The sequence below is a fragment of the Pomacea canaliculata genome, linkage group LG10 (assembly GCF_003073045.1).
Source record: "Pomacea canaliculata isolate SZHN2017 linkage group LG10, ASM307304v1, whole genome shotgun sequence".
Lineage (NCBI taxonomy): Eukaryota > Metazoa > Mollusca > Gastropoda > Architaenioglossa > Ampullariidae > Pomacea > Pomacea canaliculata.
The window spans coordinates 3,812,915-3,834,038 of record NC_037599.1 but is presented as its reverse complement, the minus strand read 5'-3'; the positions used below and the strand labels follow the sequence as shown (position 1 = coordinate 3,834,038).

General features: G+C 46.1%; 1 protein-coding gene and 2 non-coding genes across 3 annotated transcripts; all 3 read left to right on the top strand.

Annotated features, from left to right (window-relative positions):
* The first annotated feature begins 3,284 nt into the window (after window positions 1–3,284).
* On the top strand, window positions 3,285–8,320 carry LOC112574391. The gene is made up of 2 exons (XM_025255443.1): window positions 3,285–3,835; window positions 7,417–8,320. The coding sequence occupies exon 2, from the start codon at window positions 7,597–7,599 to the stop codon at window positions 8,017–8,019; it is 423 nt and encodes a 140-aa protein (XP_025111228.1). The 5' UTR covers window positions 3,285–3,835; window positions 7,417–7,596; the 3' UTR covers window positions 8,020–8,320.
* An 8,232-nt stretch (window positions 8,321–16,552) lies between these two features.
* Window positions 16,553–16,624, top strand: Trnaq-cug. Its single transcript has one exon. It is a non-coding gene; the product is annotated as a tRNA-Gln (tRNA).
* A 980-nt stretch (window positions 16,625–17,604) lies between these two features.
* On the top strand, window positions 17,605–17,676 carry Trnaq-uug. Its single transcript has one exon. It is a non-coding gene; the product is annotated as a tRNA-Gln (tRNA).
* The last annotated feature ends 3,448 nt before the right edge of the window (window positions 17,677–21,124 follow it).

Sequence of the window (21,124 nt, the reverse complement as noted above, 5' to 3'; positions counted from 1 at the left end):
TCGGATGCTGAACGACCTCGCGCCTGGAATTAGCCACAAGCAGTTGTTACTTGACAGTAGGCAGTAGTTTGATTCATTTTGTTTCTTTCTTTGCCTTTTTTTTCTTAAAAGGACAGAGCTTGTTGTGCATAATTCTTCTATCCCTTTATTCCCCACTGTGCATCAAGAAGGCAGATGTTGTGACAGTCCTGATTAATGATGGCTTCCTTTCTCGCTTATGCCCCGCCGAGTCAGCCACCACTCGCACCTGAATAATACATCAACTCAAGTCAAAACATCACTGGAAAGTTAAAACACTCGCATACACACCCTTGCTGCTTATTTTATTCTCGCTGAAGCTGTTTACATCTGAGAAACCGTTTCTCGAGAGGTCGAGATGTCCGTCACAATTCCTATACCCACCCCTCCTCTCCTCCTCTCCTCCCTCTCTCTCTCTGTCTCTTTTATGGTAAACATGAGTGCGGTATATCGGGCAAGTCACGTGCCGATGATTCAGTCTCAGGTGATCAATTAGTTCACAGCCTGCGGCCTTTGCATGTAGCTGCTGGTCCTCCCTCCACATGCGAGGGTCGCTGTTGTATTCTCGTCGTCTCTCCATCATAATCGCCCATGACACTCGCGCTCCAAGCAACCAAAAGATTTTTTTTCTTAATCATGAATATGCACACACACACACAGGTCCATATACTCTCTCCCCTTCCACTGAACAAAAAATGTAAGAATGATAACTACGATCAACAGTTTATCTCCGGCAGTTTGTGTTTGTTCACATGCATGAAGTGAACATGGACACAGACCAGCGTTGTCGTTGTGCACGTTGTTAATGGTGGATGACGTGGACAGTAGACACTTGCTGCAGTCGTATTAACGATAGTCGATAGGGATAAGCTTATCTTAGAGGAGAGAGACAGATGTTTACAGCTCATTCCCGTCCTTGAACGTCACCTGACGAGGGGACGTCACTCGACTGGACTCCGACACTTGGTTATCTCCCCTCTTCCATCACCTTGACAGAAAGTGTTAGATGACTGCAGCCGTTTGTCAAGCCGTCGTCAGACCTTTTCTAAGATGAAAACAGCGACAATATTGATCGCATTTTACATTTTCTGTTGTTATGAGGGTTTTTTTTCAAAAGGTTGCGTGAAAACGATTTTGTTTTATTTTTGTTGTGCTTGTCAAGAGGTCGGTAGTAGCTGCACGTGTTCGCTAAGCACGCTAAGGAGGGAACAGCTTGCGGCTAATACAGACCCCTGATCCCCCTTCCTCTCCCCCATGAGCACCGCTGTTTGAAATTAAAGCTGTATTAATTGTCAGCATGCATGTGAGCATCATCTTCTCCTTGTGTCTGTCGATCCTCTTCTCTCGTGCTCACCCCGCTGAGCTGGAAACATTGGATGAGGAGGATAAGTGTAGGTTTATTAAAACAGTTCTTACACATCCGCGATGGGAAGACAGAAACTTCCTGCATTTTCATTACAAAACTTTCTCTCTTGTGCGGGCGTTGTGACCTTTGCCCCAGAAAACTTTCTAGAAATAAAATGTTTTTACGGATATGGACAGGACTGTTGCATCCAAGTAACCTTTGAGATGAAGATGTGTTTTGTGTGTCTGTGAGAATGAATCTGACATTTATAAATACAACTCTGTGCATTGGTGTGTGTTTGTGGGTACAAATGCGTGCACTTATCTACATACATATATATGTCAGTTAATATTGGAACTGTTCCTGTCTTACGTGTGCAGCTTCACGATGTTCGCCACGTCATGTGTAGACAGCGCCAGACGGTGATGCTGCCGAGTCCGACAGATACCGGGTACAACAACAACAGCCAAAAAAAGAAAGAAAGAAAGTGCAAGGTGTAGCGTGGCTGTCGTTATCAGTGTGTACAACCTCTCTCACCTGACCTGTCAAGGTGCAGACCCAGCAGACAGGGGTGAAGGTAGGTGGAAAATACCACCACTACCATTCACCTGTACGTCCAGTGACGTCAGCAGGGAGCATGCGCAGTCCTTGATACCTGAATAGGTGTGGAGGGAGGGGACAGGGGTAGAGGTGGAGGTGGAGGAGGGCTTTCTCTTCTTCCCGATTATTAAACACGTTTGTAAAGGGGATGCGCGACCACGGGGGTAAATCTGACGCCATCTTTCAGCCAGGTCAGGTGACACACCGACAAGATAACAGCTACAACCCCTTCTCCTCCCCACCACCACCACGTCACACGCCAACACCAAGAGTTCAGAGGGCACAAAATAGGTCGACTCGTTGAAATTCAAAATGTTGTTTCCTTGCCACAGAGACGAGATAAGTGCGGCTACAAGGAAGATGAAAGTGTTCACAGGACGAATCCTGTTCACTTAGACCCGTTGATATTTTGTCATACAATCAGTGAAATAGTAGGTGTGTGTGTGTGTCGGGGGAGTAAGTAGACTTGTTTATTGAAAGGTGGGAAAGTCGGTTATTAATTGGTAAGTAAACGAATAAAGAAATAAGACTGACTAATTATACACATCCTCTCCGTCTAAGCATTTAAATTTTAAAAATTTTCTTCGTTAAAAATACCTGTCAGCATCAAGTAAACGATGTGATGAAAGGTAACTCCCTATGTGACCTATAAAACGAGTTTGACATTTTTGTGGATTTTTTCTTTCTATCGTCAGCAGTTGATGTCTGTTCATTAGTGCGAGTGATAATTAATTAATTGTCCTTCACACACTTTCCCGAGCAGACGTGAGGTTTGTCCACTTGTCTCTCGTTCACACACACACACGTGCACAGAATAGCACACATACTTCACCATCACCCGGTAACGGAGGAAGTCTGCCCCTCGCCTCCCTGCGTCAAGTGTTGTTGTTCTTGTTTGTGCGCGCGTAGCGGTCAAAGGTCACGGAGCTGCTCTCTGCCCTCTGACCTAAAACTGTCTTATTTGCATATGAAAAAAAAAAAACTCGTAGGGTACAGGGGTGTGCAATGTGATATGTACAAGACCTTGCTCAGTTTAAATAATAACTCAGTGTGCTAGCGTCTACCCTAGCCTTATACACGGACTGACCTCAATTCAAGTTCACAATGTGAATGTTCACTACTCCCCTACCTTGACCTTAATTACAGCGGCTGTCACATAAACATCGTTGATAAACCTTCTCGTACAGGAAGGAGTCGTGCGGGTGAACATTCGAGAAGTTTTAAAGAAACTGGGGTTGTAAACAGACCTTGCACCGTCCGTTAGTTCACACGGCGTTGTCACAGAGGTGGTCATTACAAGAGAAGGCCTGGACAAACAATAATATTGAGACACAATACAAGTTTTTAATACAAACAATTAAGGAAATGTAGAGTAATTTTCAGGCGGGGGTTAAAAGTTTTCGAAAATGATTTCTCTTGGAGGAAATTATGTATGCGGGGGGAAAAAAAAGAGAAAATAAATTAGAGCACAGCACTGCAGTGACATGAATAAAATATATATATATAAACAGTATTAGATCTTTTATCACCATTTGTTAGAAAAAATTAATCATGTCATGGGTATAGTGACTGGCAAGGTTGCTTTCAGTCGCATACATTGTATGTACATGCACGCACATTACAGTGTAGATAGCAAACTGGACCTAAACCATCTGATTTATTTCTCTCTCTCACTCACTCACTAACAGACAGAAGGGTTGTCATCATGTAGATAGCAAACTGGACCTAAACCATCTGATTTATTTCACTCACTCACACACCAACAGAGAGACGGGTTGTCGACGACCAGAAATTTCGCTTGCGGAAGGAAGGAAGGCCGCAGAAATGTGCAGTTGGCGCCGGCGATTGGAGTTGGCGCTTATGGTGAGTTGTGTGAGTATTTTAAGAACAAACCTCAACGATCACTTTGTTATTATTTTTAGAAATATGTGGGATTAATTTTTAAATGCACATTCGTCTAAGTCAGCTGATGCTTGAGCAGAGAGAAGATTCAGTCCTTCTGCAATTGTCTCTTTTTAAAAAATATTTTTCCTCCTTAGCTATAACAAAGAGTTGTTGTTATTATTATTATTCTTGCAGCAGGCATATACAGAGATGCCAGCAGACTTTGTCTAACCAGGACATCATCTCAACATAACAGTTATTTTGCTTGCCTGGTTGAGCTTACTACGAAATAATCAAAACATTGATGATGATGATGATGTAGTTTTATAGCGCGCCAGTATCCGCATCACAAAGATGCGCTCAATGCGCGGTGATCCCAGCAGCCACCAAACTGCAGGTCAAATGAAAACTTCAAAAAAGTTTAAACAAGTGAGTCTTCAGATTGTGAGGGGCTATCTATAATTAACCTCAGCTAATTTCAAATGCCCAACTTTTTTTTATAATTTCCTTAATAAACCAAAAATGTGATTAATGTGGATGTTCAAATGGGAGCCGCAAGTTCCAGCGAAGCGAAGTGGTAATTCGTTGGCATCATCGTTGCCTTTTACTTTCAAAGATTTTTTGATTCTACAAAACTTGATCATTATAATATTCAGATAGCTAAAACTGTGAGTTGATAAAAAAAAAAAATGAAAAGACTATAATGGAAAACGATGAACAACGCGATGACTTCAGCCGACATGCCGTTAGCAAAGATACATTTTAAAAAAATCTGTATAATGCAAGATTGAGAAGAATGTTGATCACATTATAGATAAAGCTGAAAAATACTGAAAAATACAGCTGAAACGAACAAAGTTAGTTCACAAGCATTGCTAAGCGGAGAGTAATAAAAAAAAGTTTTGGGGAGAAGGGTAAAATAATGACAATCATATAATAATAAAAATAATGACTATTATTATTATTATATTATATCTCTCTTCTGATCAAATTCCTGAAAAGCATGTGGCCCTAAAAAGGACCGGGGCAGGCAGAATTTTTGAGGTTTTTTTTTATATTTTTGGTCATCTATTTTTGAAGTTTAGATTATGAAAAGTTAATATCTTCTACGCCTACGGCGTCTTCGGCTTCGTCGTCGTCCTCGGCGGCGGCGGCGACGGCGACTTCGTCGGCGGCGGCTGCGGCGTCTTCGTCTGCGCCTGGAACGTCGTCGCCCCGTCTCCTACGTCGTCGCCGCCGTTCACTGCGTCTGGGATGGTGGTGACAGTGGCTGCTGGTCGAACGACGACTGCTTGAGCGGATGGGTGGCATGTTGAGTGCGAAGCGACCGCCGCGAGGTGAACGTTGGATGACGCCCGAGCGCACGGCCCGCTGTAGGAAGCACTTCAGCTCCTTCTTGTCCTGGGATGCGCAGTAGCAGGAGGTCATCGCCGCGCTGATGGCCGGCACGGTCGACCCTGACCTCTCTCCCAGCTGCCTGATGGTGGACACGACCTGCGACATGTTGAGTTTGCGGGGAAGACCGGCCGTGGGAGTCTCCATCAGCAGGGAGGACGCGGCGGGACCAAGCTGCTTCTTCTTGGGGACCGTCATGGCTGCGACCTGCTGTCGTCTCTCTTGTGCCGCTTCAACGTTCACCTCTCGTCCTCTTCGTCTCTCCTCCAGTCGGTCTATTCTTCGTTTTCAAGGCGGAAAAAAAAAGACCTTTGAGATGGTTGTGTGGCGTCTAGGTCTGGAGCTGGCTTTTATATACAGTTTTGGATGGCTGTGAAGAGTGGGGTTGTTGTGGTGTGTTGCCAGGAAACTGTAGCTTGCTTCTCTGACGTGATGTTCTGCATGGACAACGTGACATTAGCCAGGAGACGCTGCTCCATAGAGACGATTCCACGAGACTGGCAGCAAGATCAACACGACCCAGTAGCCTAACAACCTCATGGCACCATCGTCTCCCGACCTACATCCCTCCCCCCTTACTCAAAAGATTCAGAAAACAATCAAATTCCAACCAGAAAGATTTCATTCAAGTGAAGAAATTTGATGGCAAAGGGCAGTCAGCAAAAAAAAAAAAAAACTTCAACAAAGAGAGAAGGAGCTTTGTGACAATGGTCACCATGACTCTTGATGACTCATACAGTGACATAAAAACATCCAAACATAGTTTATTATGACGACATAATTATATTGCGTTTCCCCGAAAATAAGACGTCACCCGAAACGAATCCTAGAATGATTTTTCGGGATAGTCGTGATATGTCGCACCCCGAATACATCCAAGTTAAGATCCTCCGCCAGACGAACGGATTTCGTTTGTCTGTTGAAATACGCGACGGAGGGAATAAAATCATGAAGTAATAAATTATATTATTACACCAATGCTTAAAATAAATGATAATATAAATTATAATGAAGTGTCTGAACTGTCCAAGTAGTCACCTTTCTTTTCGTTTGATAAGAGTCTGCTCTCTGAAAATTTCATCAACGCTTGAATAAATGTAGATTTTTGTACATGAAAACAATAAGATGTCCCCTGAAAATAAGCCAGAACTTTCGGGCAAAAGAGTAGTAATAACAATGTTTTATTTAGGACTTTACTAACAGAGCGTCAACTTTAAAGGCAGACTCAAGGCGGCATCATTATCATTCAGGTCATAACTACTCAGTCTTACTCTCTCTCTCCAAGTAATGATAAGGAAGACTCTACTCAGCAGCTAAATAAAACAGATGCCACGTGCAGAGAAGATCAGCGTCAGCGGCCCGAGACGAGAAATGACTCAGGCAGGAAGCTAAGCGCAATGGAAGAGTAGGAACACTGAACATATGCGTTGAATGCAGCCTTGCCATTACATGGAATCTTTAAAAAATGTCTGAAAGGCATTGTGACATTTGTATGGAAGCTCAACTCGCAATCAGTGGCCCAACTTTCGCAGATAGAAATATTCCATCAACACACCTCATGAACTGTTGGTATAAAAGGAAGAGGAGGCTATCTTTGGTAAGGAAGAAAACTGAAGAATCCTGCGAGATTACAAGATGGTCTGTTGACATAACATTTGTTGCATTAACATTAACAACAAGAATGACAACACCAAGAATTACTAAGATGATGATGATGATGATGATGATGATGATGATGATGGAAATAAACGCACGACTCATATTCATCTACTTGATGTGCAGTTCCCTCCCCTCCCCAATCTTGTGGCGTGTGCACGTCATAGTTACTCTGTCGTCACACTTGACGTAGTTCTGGCGTGTGTGTGCACGTCTTAGTTACACTGTCGTCACACATATTCCCGTGACTTGGTCTGGCCCCTAGCAACGTAGTCACGTGGTGTATACACCGCAGATTCCATCTCCAGGTAATAGTGAAGCCTCCCCCTCCCCACAACTCCACTTCGCCCGATAATATTTACCTTTCTGTGTCTCACTGTTTCCAAGTCATCTTTTCACTAGAAACTGTTTTTTTTTCCCCAATATGAAAAAGTTAAAAGCTGACTCGCGATATAATAGAATAACAATTTAAGAAAGTTCGAGAATTCTCTCTGTCACTATGGTTGTTCGTGTCCCAGACAACACACTACAGCCATCAGTGCATCTTTGAGACAGATCCCGTTACCCTGGAAATTGCGTATTACCAGAGTTGATTGGCTGGTCAGTTGTGAGAGTATAAAACAGACGGTCTGCTGTGGACCTGGTCTTACCTGCCCGAGGAAGCCAACAGCAAAGCTGCCAGTCAGCCCCGTGGCACCATGAGCTCCAAGAAGCGAAAGCAGCTGACGATAGCCCGTCTGATGTCGGCCATAGCATCTCTGGGCGAGCGGAATGGCTCCATCGTCTCCTCCATCTACCGCTTCCTGTCCAGGGACAAGGACTCGAGGCCGACGCGCTCAGAGATTCGCAAGGTGATGGACAAGGCGTGCAAGGCAGGACGCATCAAAGCGTCTGACTCGTCGCCCCGCAACAAGAAGTGTGAAGTCTACTTCAAGCTGATCCCCGAACGTTTGCTGGGCAGTACAGGCAAAGGAAGAAAGTCGTCGAGAGGTCAGAAGCGACGACGACAGCGGCGACGGGTGTGCAGAAAACATGGACGACACCGCAGGCAACGAAAGAACAGCACGTCAAAGAGCAGAAAGTCTAAGATGGGCGGCAAGGGAAGGAAGAAGAGGAACTGATGTACCAACCACACGCGATGCTGTGGCCTTGCTGTCTTACAACCCAGGTAAAGCTAAGAAAATGCTGAAAAAAGACCCGCAAATTTCTCACAGCCCTTTTCAGGGCTAACCCGTTCTTTAGAAATTTGAGAAGAAGGAGATCATCATCATCATCATCATCATCATCATCATCATCATCATCGTCGTCGTCGTCGTCGTCGTTGTCGTTGTCGTTGTCGTCGTCATCGTATGTATGACAATCGACGGTTGATGTCGCTTTACATGATTTATCAGAATGAGAGAGTCGAGCTCCTTGACATGGTGAACATCTAGACTTTTTATTTAAATGATTTACTTCAGCAGTAACTTTAGAGTGGAAAATGCTCTTAGAAGGGTGTGAGCGGCAAAGAGGCAGTAGACTGAGTAGAGGCTAATTAAAGACTTTGCGGGAAAATCCGATGACAATGACGTCAGTCGAGATACTGTCGCGGTGGAGTGCTAAAAATAGAAGTGATCGAAGTCGGGGCGCTGATCATGTTCTGACAAAGAATGTAGTTGGTGGATGTCGGGTGGGAAGGTGGGGTGGGGTGATCGCGCCGCTGGAACGTTCTCGAACGTCGGCGCGAGTGGAAGTCGGTTTGTGGACGCTTGAACTGACGGGAGAACTGTGTGATGTGTGTGATGTGTGTGATTGGTGTGTGGGACTGATGTGTGTGATGTGAGAATATGTGTGGCTGTGTACGGCAGCCATACCAACAGCTACATTTGTACCATAACAACAAGAAATAATCTAGTCTAGCCATGACCAGAGGGAGGTAAACACACTCAGACAGACAGAGAGATGTCTCCAAGAAACCAAGTTCTGAAATTTTCCCCTGCGTCCACCCACACACACATATATATATATCATATATATATATACGCATAAACTTTCTAAATTTAGACTCTATTGATGCAGCGCTTCCTGTGTCACGTGACACGTGCTCTCGTACGCAGTCATGTGAAGCATCTACATCCGTGTCCTAGTTGATCAAAGCTTGTGTATGACTTGTGTAAAACCTTTGGCAAAACTTGCTCAAACACATTCGTCCAACATTTGTCCCATGAAATAAAGCCTTAAATAGCGACAACAAAGCTTCGTTATTAAAGTCTTTTTATTTATTTATTTTTTTGTCGCTATGATTAAGAACCTTTGATTCCAGAATTAAACCAACGCCAGCAGCAACACCCACAGGCCGGTGACAGCTTTGTTGTTTTTGAGGGAAGACTTTAATGAGACTAATTAATTGTCATCCTGGATTGAACTTCTTCCCTCAAAAGCTTTTTAACAATCCTAACCAATTATAACCGTGTTTGTATGTTTAAAGTCATTAAATTATCGTTAAATAGTCGCTATCGTCAGTAGATAACACCGGAAGTCGACTCGACTCTGTAGTCGTAGTCGTGGCGGTGACCGAACACAGCCTCGCTTTCGTGTGAAGAAATTTTGGGAAAGTGTGACGAGGATGCATGACACAGTCTGTCGCCCTCACGCGAGGGAAAAGCCCGGTCATCATGCATGAAAGAGGCTATAAATAGAGCCGGCGAAATCCCTTCTCCACCGAGGCCACGTCGTGGGGTGACGTGTCACGTGTGACGTGTGACGTGAACACTGTCTACTGTTGCATCAGCAATGAGGGTTCCGGCTTCCTCGCCCTTTACCTTTAGTCTCCCCGTGTTTTCTAGAAACTGTCGCTATTTGTATCCCAGATAACGAGGGCTCAGACGGGAGGACTATTATCCCCCTACTCGACTCTTCACCTCCCTCTCACGTCACATGGGCTGGAAACTTCTCTCTCCCACACACTCGCCGGTTCGTAAGCCAGGGCGGGGAAAAAACTTTTCGTTGGAATGGAAAATTCATTTTGACAGATCTCTCTCTGTCTTGCTCTCCTTCCTTCTCCATTCTGAACCTTCTCTCGCATTTCCAGAAAAAAGTGGGTTCTAACCCATTCTGAAAGCACGTGACTGGTAAGTTTGAGTCACTGACAAAAGTTCTCTCTCTTCTCTGCTCTCTCCTGCCGTCTGCTTTTCTCTCTCTCACTTGTGTTGGATTTCAAACCTTTCCTCCACACGCCTCCCTCTCTCATTTTTCTTCTTTCTTTGTTCTCCTCCTCCCCACCTTCCCTAGACCCAGTGAAAATTTATGAAATTGTATTTTCTGAAATATGTTGGGTGTGGCGTGTGGAGGGTGGAGTTGGCCACCTGGCAAACATGGACGTGGCCTTGTCACCCGCAGCTTATCTCGGTGTTGTGTACCGAGGCTGGCTGACGCAAGGCTGTAGTCAGTGTAGCGAGTGTAGTGAGTGTAGCCCTATAACCTGGGTCACAGACATGAGTGACTAGTGAGCGTGACGTGGCACCTTCGGGTGTGTTTTTAAAAGCCTCGTCCGGTAGGTTTCGAAGAGGAAGAGAATGTTGGATTGGAGATCTGCAGGGCAGAAAGGGAGTGGTTGACCGTGTCAATAATTATCGACGTCTTTTGCACACGGCCCTAGAAGTTTCCAGACTCTCGTCTTGCCGCCTGCACGAGAGATGGAGCGATCGTCTCCCACATTGCTATGACTTGTGAAAAGTAACCCACTACACACAGAGGCCAGCCATTGCCCCTCCCTGCGCAAGTGGAGCGAGCAGAAAGGCTTTTGCGCAGGAATGTAAAGGGAGGAGAAAAATGTCGTCACTTAGCTAGTAATGTGTTATTTGTACACATTTTAAAGATGTTTGTGCTTGTGTTTAACAGGTTTCTGTCTGAAAACGGAGAAGGTTGTATAACTGGACGAATACAAACAGGAAAGAAGAAAATCTCACTCACTCACTTATTCATTCACTCACTCACTAGGAGGAAGGGAAGCGATCAGTTTGATTTCCTAGCAACAGACAGGAAGCATCAAACTACCACAAGTAAGACTCGTCGACAAGAGCAGCGGAAGTACGCGATATCAGTCGTTACATCAGCCAAACAGCCGACATGTCACATGAACGACGTCACTTCCGCTTCCGTTGAGGGCTCTGACTAAGCACATAAGCACAGACCTACGAGATACAACGTAAATATTGCCTTGATCCGGGAGGTCGACAGTCAGCTTTCTCGAGCTCGATCAAGTGTGTACGATGTTATTTTACGAAAGAGACATTGTATATGTGTCATTACAAGAAATTACTTACAACGCACAGCATGGTGGCTGGGAGGCTGGGAGAGAAGGGGTGGGGGAGAGTGGCTAACATGCAGTCTTGTGGCTCGATCGCCAGTCAACACCAATCTAGTTTCAAATAGTTTGGAAGGTAAAAGCAGCTGGAAAGGTAAAAACTAGAAATGATTTCAGTCGACCAGCTGCCATCCAGCCTTCGTGTCCTCGTTTGTCTCGCGGGAGTTTATTTGTGTGACTTGTGATGTTTCCTAACCCACTCAAATGTCAAGCAGCATGCACTCTATGATATTTCAAACATGCACTCCTATGTGAATTTAGTCTTGCTCACATCATCGTGGGATTTGGACCGCTTTAACCTTTGAACCTTGACATGAGAAGTCCTACAGTGCATCGCTGACATCATTGATGACATGCCGATCCTAGGGTTTGTAGCTCTGGGGCTGGATGCATGATAGGCGCTAGTTGGGTGTCTGTCGCAGCAGTTTAGCTGGTTGCTAGACTCTCACCATCCATGTTTTCTAGCAGCTATCTTCTCGCCATCCAGCTATAGCTATCCAGCAGCTATCTGTGCAGCTGGCAGAGAGACTCACATACGCAGGAAGCGAAGTGAGTAGCTGAAAAATGGTCGTGTGCAGCCTGACCCGAGACCACGCGGGGAAAAAAAGGTCAGCGGAAGACTTTGTGATGTCAGGGAAACGCTGACTAGACTGACGATATACTACAGGTCATTTGAAAGTGCACAACCTCAACACAAACACTGAAACACACACACAAGCACGTGCAAGCCAAGAGAGAGAGAGGAAAGGGAAGGAACTGTAAGGACAGACGACTTCTTGTGACGATGTCGTATCTCCTCTCCACACACAAGACAGACACAGTAGCACACAGTCCTCCAGACAGCTTTGGGGCAGATATTTGTCTTCGACTGAGAAAACTTCCCCCAACACCCTCCCAGTTGTCTTTGCTCGTTAACATATGTCATCTGATCTATGAGGAGAAGCAAACTGCGACACAGTAGGGGAGGGAGGGGATGCTGGGCTCCTCTTCTCACATCCCGTGCCCTAGAGACAGTAAACCACTCACAATTGATCGCCTTTTGCAACCACGTGGCTATAAAGTCTTCGGCCTTTACCTACTTTTTATTCATAAAAATGTCCGTGATGTTCAGAAGACAAGTTTATGCGAGGTAGGACACCAAACGCAAACCCATCGCCGAACTCAAACCTCGTAAAAGAATCTCAGGTTCATGGTGGGATTTAAAATAATACTATCAGTTTCAAAGGTCTGACGCTCGTGATCTGTTGCTTGGTAGTTCAAAGGTCGAGGATACAGCTGATGACGCGCTGGAAAACAGAGTTTACATCGCGTGGAGAGGAGGAAGGACGAGGTCTTACGAGTGAATGAAGGACAGAGAGAGAGAGAGTACAAAAAGGTCAATCCTGTCGTACTCTGACGTTCATGACCAATTCTACGTATCAGTGATTGTGTATCTGAAATCAAGGAAAAGGAATTACACCAGCATGTGACTCCGGAGCGCTTGACCTCTGCCCTCTGAGCTTTCCCTTGCGTCAGGTCAACGTACAGCTGCGCGCGTCAGCACTGTACGTCACGTGAGACTGCTGTCTACTGTTCGCCACGTCGGTCACGTAGGGCAGTGGGTGACTAACAGTCTTTCACGTCAAAACCATCTTGGAGGACTCAGCAAAAGACTAGCCTGTGACTCTGTGACCTCAGTAGTCGACTCCTACTGAAGGACTGTGAGGGTCATGACCCCGACGAGACTTGACAGAAATGAAAGGAGAGAAGGAGGAAGATCGAGCAACCGCGATCTTCTCAAGGTTTTCCCATCGTTTTCGGTTGAACTTCCGAACACTCGCCGTTGATTGGCGAGCGTATGAACTCTTGAAAATGAGTCTGAAGTCGCGGGTGTCACGTGGTAAATCTCACAGTCAGACCGAAACTTGAACCCGGCGATTTCAGCCTTGTTGTGAAAGTTGTGTTGAGGTCAAGTCTGGGGTCAAGGTCCTTAATTAGGACTAGTCTCGCCTGGTGAAACAGACACTAGATGATATACAGTCTTGCTGCTTACAATAATAAATAACAATAAAGTTAACTCATGGCACTTCACACACTCACAAACAGGCTCATGGTGATGATCAATGAGTGGTTCATCGTGTCTAGGAAGGCATATGGACAGCAGAGCATAACCCCTTTCCTTCGACCACTGTTACCGGCCTTGGGGTATCCATCAGTTACCCTTGTCTGCTGGGTGCATGGGGAGGGGGAAACACGCCTGTCACATGACCAGACATCCTCAACTCTCTGTTCCGAAGTCGTTTGCTGACCGTTACCGGACACTCATGGCAGGAGGATAGGTAATGGATGCAGAAGGAGGGTCACAGGTATTTAATATAGCTGGACGAGTACTTTTTTTTTACAAGTAATTACAAAGATAAACTATTTTTACAAACAAAATCAGAATTAAGTTGTGAGCATTTATGTACTGTTCCTCTTCAGGTGAGAGGAAATTCTCTCGCTAAAAAAACAAACAAACAAAAAATACAGAGAAGAGAAAGATAGAGAGACACACTGATGGAAATGTTTTGTTACTTTCTATAAAAATACCTTTCATGGTTCTATAATTCATTAAATAATTATAGAATGCATGCAATACAGAGAAACATTCTGCAACTATTCACAAATATCCCTCACGGCCGTCCCCTACCCTCCCTCGTTGAACGAGCGCCTCACCGGCCGCGTGCTGTGCGTCACGTGCTCGAGGTCATGTTTACAAAACAGTGGAGGCTGGCGGGCATTGAACTCCCAGCAGACAGGATCTTGCAGAGAGCGTGTGCTCACGTGCTGGATTTTTTTTTTTCAACAGGTTACAGTTATTTCCTCTGAGGAATCAGAGAGAGAGAGAGGAAGAATGATTGGCGAACTGTCTTCTAAATAAATAATGTACTTGAATACTCGTTGAGTATTTTCGTCTTTTCTTTTCATTTATGGGGTGAGAGCGTGGGTAGAGTGTGGGAAGGGATGGTAAGGGAGGGAGGGATGGCAGGATGGCGCAGTGGAAAAAGTACCTGCCATCGTCAGCGAGACTGTCGGGTGTCGAGGGGGCTGTGGGTCATGGATACAGTTCTCGCCTCCAGTACACACGACACCACGGATACTCCTGCTCACCTACCCCTTAAATTACTGACAGGGTGTCAAGCACTGCTGAAACTGGATATTCTTTTCTCGTTCTTCTCACTTGTCCCCATAAACACCCGACTGCTGACAAAGCAGCCAGCGAGCCCCACCGCGGGAATCGATCTCCATGCGGTCGGCGTCTGTGGGAGACCGTGTCCACCTTTAGGGTACTTCGCAGTAGCCTGATGTACCCGGGACTCAAGTTACACATCCTCGTGTGATGTTAAGTAGGGTAGCCTTATTGAGATTTGTGTTTAGTCGCAGGTAAACGAAGACGAACCAGTGAAGAGAAAACTGGATCGGCTTACGGAACTGGATCCAGGCAGTGAACGACTGTAATTCAGGGTGTCATCCACTGAGAAAGCGCTTTTATGAGGTAAAGTGACTGCCTAACAGGGATGAGTATTATACGGGTATGCACTGTACGGACACAAGTAGGACACTTTTCACCCATCACCCATTATGAAAGGACAGACTACTGCGTCATGGTCTTTTCGATGCTTGGGTTAAGCTGCAAAATCTCATTAGAAAATAAAAATATAGAAGCTTAACATAGATGTCGAACCACTCATTCTCTCTTTCTCTCCCATTCATCACCTTCATGCGTGCAGAAATTCAGCTTCAGGCTTCTCCATCTTCAGTTCCTGGACTGGTTCTTGTGACAGCCAGGCTCCATTCCCATCTCTGTCCTGATACAAAAATAAAGTCACAGGGTGAAACCAAACAAACATCGTCCTCGCATTGATAAGGAAGCCATAGCCGATCAACATTTAATAAGGTTTTAGAAAAAAACAATTTTTTTTTTTAAAACGGTCCAGAAGCCAACCAACGAATTTCTTCGTTAAATTCAGTAATGGGGTCAGGGCGAAGCGTACGTGTCTGACCTTTGAAGTTCGTGGAGTAAGGTCAGAGTTCATGTAAGTTCCGTGTGTAGTTCAAAGTGCTGGATGATATGATGAGGTAAGCTAGTATGGTGGGCGAGGGAAGCCAGGCACGTTCTCCGGTCTGAACATAAGGTCATTGCTGAGCTTGCATCGGACATGTTGTTCTTTTTCCGTGCACCTACCTCTAGAGGCTGAGAGGTCAGGATATATTCTTGCTGATGTGGGTAGGAAGGTCAACAACAAGAAGCAATGCTAATTTTTAAATTCGAATTAATTCAAAAATTTTTGGATCACTCACACACATTGTTTTGCACCGAGTAACACGTCAGCACTACCCTGATGAGAGCAAAGCGCAGTAACATAGCAACCGATCCCTGTGATGTCGGGTGGGTTTTCCAAGCATCTGTAGACTGGTTAACCACCGTTTACATATTGTAAGTGCCAGCAAGATGAAGCGAACGGGTGCGTCTGTAGCAATATTGTGTTCCAAGCTCAACATTTCTTATTTCTTGCGGTGACTGTCAGCATCTTATTTTGCTCTACATGAGGAAGTGAGTAAGAGTGAGTTTACTCAGTGCTTCGCCTCGTCATATCTCACCTTACACCTTTCCTTGGACCTTGAGAGAGTGTTCAGAGAGAAAAAAATATACGTGTTGTCACGTGTGTGTGTGCGCGTGCATAGTGTCGGTGTGGATGTTGCTGTTTCCTCTACTTGTGTGTGAGCGAGGGAGATGTTTATTTAACCTTGATCAGGTGCGCAAGTTCGGTGCAGGCGCACCACTCGAGGTCAGCAGCACGCGACGTCAACGTGCAGCCCACGTAACGCTCGCCAGTGACGTAGTCGCCACCCAACGCACCGCCTGCGGCACAGCACGCAGCGCCCCGCGGTACCAACACGCACAGCGCCCCCTGGTGTGGGGGTAGCTCCTGCAGCAGCACGCGTACCCCCCTCAGGTGCAGCCGAGGTCAAGTCTCGTTATAACCACAACCTCCGGCACAGACAACGGTGCTTTCATACCCTTACCTCCAGGGTATCGCCATCACCCTTCTCCTGCAAGCGGTCTTTGTCTGCTGTGGGGTAGGCTGCCACCCTGATGAACACTAACGACGATCAGGCTTTAAAATATGGAGCCTTGACCTGGCAGAAGGAGATGGCTGCATTATTTAAAGTATGTATTTACCTCTGTGGGCCAATGACGGGAAGGACAGGTGCAAGATGAATGAATACCACCTTCAGGTAGCAGCAGTACCGTTATTTACCTTTGCCGTGCGTCTGTGCACATCGCAGGTTCCATGGTGTAATGGTTAGCACTCTGGACTCTGAATCCAGCGATCCGAGTTCAAATCTCGGTGGAACCTACGTTGTGACTGTTTTTGTTTCCCGATCTACTTCCGTTACTTAAGTGATAGAAGCACAGTTGGAAAAATATTTTTGTACGTATTTTTTTCTATCCTCAGTATTTTATTTTTTCAGTCCTTACTAATACATTTAAGTTAAAATAAATAAAATATGCAACACCCAGACTTTGCCAAGTGCAAGAATAAAACATTTGAGAACTTCATTGCAACACGTTCCTTGCTTGTATGGGAAGCGCCATCAAATGGAAGGAATGATAAAAACAATTTAAGCAGAGAATTATAGGAATGATTAAAAAAATTGATTGACCTTTTCACCCCATATCTTAATACATTTTAATGCACGACTACCCGTCTGACATTTCACATAAAAGAAAGTGTGAACAGTGAAGGCGCAAAAATCGCTTTGCATTTACGATCATTGAAATCTTCAAACAAGTAGAGAACTGCCGAGAGACGCTGAAGGACGAACACATGTTTACGGGTGTTTTATGGGTACAGCCTCAAACGACTAAATGATTCAGTGAAAAAGTGAAAGCTCATGCGACCTACAGGTAAGCAGACGCACGCACACCTGTCAGACAGGTAGCTGGACAGGTAGCCCTTGGAGCGGTCATCAATAAATGATACACCGTCAGTGTGATCACTCCGTTCCCCGAGGGCAGCCGGCTCGAGTGTCAACAGGGTCAAGTCTGTCGTCAGCAAACAGAAGGCTCTAGAGCGAGGTTCATGGGGTCACAGCCACTGGGGTACAGTGGGTAGATGTGTGGACATTATCTACACTGGGTACGAGGCTGAGGTAAAACTGGAATGACAGGTTTAATTGTGTAACACCTGGCCCTGGCTTATTTTATGTGGTGAACACCTGGTGTGAAGGGAATAAACTGCCGCACATGCATTTGTGTGACGAGCGTCATGTCAACACCTGACGAGGTGAACCCTCGGATGATTTTCTATGTGTTTGTGCGACCTCGCACCCAGAGGGTTCCATGGTGTAATGGTTAGCACTCTGGACTTTGAATCCAGCGATCCGAGTTCAAATCTCGGTGGAACCTAGCATTTTTTTTCTTTATTTTTTTTTTCCTTCTCTTTATTTTTCTCTAGCTCTGGTCTGTGTTACTGTCGACAGACTCGGGAAGCACTTGTAATGTAGTTGTAGTTGTTGTTGTTGTTGTTGTTGTTGTTGTTGTTGTTGTTGTTGTGTAGAGACCGATCATGTCCAAAAAGCGTCGTTGTTGTCCTTCGATGGATGAGCATACCTTCCAGGACCTTCTACTGACTGCGGTGACCTCAGACTTGTGTGTCTGTGGCGGTGACGCAGGAGCCTCGTTGTGGCGTCCAGCACAAAGTAACCCGACTACGCAGGCAGCGGATCGGAAGTCTCCCTCTGACGTCAGCGAGGTCATGGAGTCTCACGAGGGCATGAGGTTGGGTTTAACGGGTGAGATATTGATAAAAGCTTACATGACTATAAAATGTCACAGCACGTGTCTTGTCACGTGTGCCAGTCCGTTACTAACATGGCGAGAAACTGTTTGGACAACGGTCAACACTCTGTTGTTACAAGTGTGCGATGTTGATGATGGCGCCCTTGTCATGAGAAGGAAAGTCCTCCGTGAACTTGTAGCTCGCAGTCGTGCTCCCTCGCATGTACAATGATGATGACGATTGATTATTATTATTTATATAGCGTCTTATCCCCATCCTATGGCAAGCTCATGACATTTTATTGCTGCTTAAACTCCTCCTTCTTCTCTTCATCATCTGAATAGTTAGTACGCACATAACTCCTTCAGAAACACAGCAGTACATACTTACAAATTATAGTACACACAGCAGTACACACACTACACACTCAGATAGCAGTACACATAATCCTACACACTCACATCACAGTATATACACTCACACAGCAGTACATACAACACACAACAGTCCGCTGGCTTCGTTTTCTCTTGCTTCCCCCTCCTGGTGTGCCGAGTGTCACGTGCCAGGACTAAATATCATAAAAAAAAGGAAAACGAAGGGAGGAAAAGATGGGGGCGACAGTAGACGTGTGTGAAGTGTCAGGTCCCCTCAGTGCAGACGTGAGGCTCGGGGTGAGTGAGTGAGCTCGGGCTGTATCATAAAAAGTGTAGATGCAATGGTAAATGGTAATATCCTCGATGATAATCAGAGGAAAGGAGTAGGATATTTAGGTAAGTGTGGAGAAGGGAAGGGCTTGATACCGGAAATGCTCCTGCCGTCAAGGATGATAGATTAGACAAACAAATTAGAGAAACACTCGGGACCTGTGTTGCCTCTTCTTTCCTAATTTGAAACATTTTCAGCCAGCGAGTGTGTGAACTGAATAGATCACTGAATAAAGGAAACAGAATTATGTACCAAGCATAAGTACATCGCTTACGTCACAAGACACCATCATGCCCGCAACAAGCCTTTTGGGATATCGAGTCTCTTAACCTTTAACCTTACCTAACCTTTACATCACGGCATGACCCTGACAACTCTCTCTCCAACAATAGTATTTCACTGTATCCTGCTTATTAAGATTAATATGTTTTGCTCTGAGGTAACAAGCAAGGTGGTGTTCGTGGTGCCATGAAGTGCCGCAGTCGTTGCTAGTCACCTGCAAGTGGAGGACGAGCTTTGGTGTTTTACGCCGAGTCAGCAGCTAAGGCTTTGATCACGGCAAAGCAGTCAGCAATGTAAACAGATGCCACATACATAAACAGAAAACCGTGCCCGAGACGAGATCTGAACCCAGGACAGCCAATTCTCACTGCGTTGGTGACAGACGTTAATCGTTGCTCCACCAGACTGTCTGCCCCTGAGGGGCGTGAGGGAATCCATTCAGCTTTTTTTTTAGTCAGAAAATATTTCCTGGACTTGAATAGCTCCTTTAGTTTTGATGTCAGCTTTAACCGCCATAACAGATTTGACATCCAAACTACTCGCCCTAACAGTTTCCATCTCAGGCAGCCGGAAAAAAACTGGCGAAATTTTTTCTTTTTTTTCTTTTCCATTTCTTTTCCACGCAGACACGTCAACGGCAGGGTTGCTGCTTCTCTCAGTGAGAGCGACAATCATTCTCTGCATGGTGAGATGCCGTGGAGGTGGTAGGAAGACGGGTGCCAGGGTAGGAAGGAGGGAGGTACACATGGACAGAATGGGGTGGAAGTGATTTGCCGAAGATAGCTGCTGGAGCAGGCCGAGCGACAACACGGTGTTTAGCACGCGCTGCACGTCTCCACCCAGACTCCACGTGCTGCGCAGGCGCACGTTCGGACAGGAAGCGTGGCGAGAGGCGAGCGCTCGGCTGCTGCTGCAAGACGCTTCTGAAGTGAAGTCGGTCAGTGGGGGATGTTAACTGCTCAGTCATCACCTCCTTCCAAAACATGGCAGCCTCCCTGCATTGATTCATTGACTCACGCTCTCCTCCTTCTCATTGTGTGTGTGCGTGCGCGTGTATGTGTGTGTATGTGTGTGTGTGCTACCGAGCAAGAGTGAGGGGAAAGAAGTTTCCACCCCTCGTGTTTCGGGAGTCCTGCTGTGAGGTGGAGATGCGCTATATGTCAGTAAGTTTATAATTATTATTATCATTGTCATCGCCCTACGATGCTGTAACTTAATGAGTTGCATCGCATGGCGGTCTAGCGAAGGGATGGTAATTATCGCCCTTGTCTAGCTGTTGTGTCAGGGTTCTTCCGCTTCTGCCCGCCCCCCTATCCCCATTCCACCCCCAGCTCCAACACTGGACCTCCACGAACTTGTATTACTGGACTGCTCGACGATTTTTTCTAACTACTAAAACGAGGCAGGTGTGTACAAAGCTTCCGGTTTCAGTTACGTTCTTTGTTTAGGCTCGCCGAGACTAACAGCTGAGAACTTCGCAAGAGGCTTAGCGTTGGTCTCGGCAGACAGACAGCAATCCACCTCACACGTCCGTGGGACCTCCGATACCGGTCCAAAAGCGCGTGCAGGCAGGACAGGCGGCGCGTGCACCCTCAAGGAGGACGCATCACCCGAAAAAATTCCCTCTCCTCATGTGACGTCACTGCCAACCTCCTCCGGCCTTCCTTCTGTTGTTTTTGACATGGCTGCTGTCCTCTTGACCTCCACAAGCCACGTCACCTTCAGGTCTCCTACCTCCTCCTCCCCACCCCACAAGTGCCCCTACTCGCTTGCCGCATCGCCGTCAGATCGTCGCACGCTTGATCGAAGCCTTCAGTTAATGACGAGCGTCGTCTTGGACCAGCCGCGCGCTGGCCTCGCTGCACGTTCCGCACGTCACAGACAAACATCTTCTCTCGGTGTGCATCTCTCTCTCTCGTCCTCCTCATCGATTTCCTCCCAGTCGTCATAAGACTTCCCCCGGCTCCTGGCCAAGAGAACGACATGGCCGTGTGATGGACTGCACGCGCCGGCAAACGGTTTGGTGTACGACTGAGTCGCTCCTTGCATCCTCCTCGCATCACATGTATCCACACTCCTCGCCCCTAT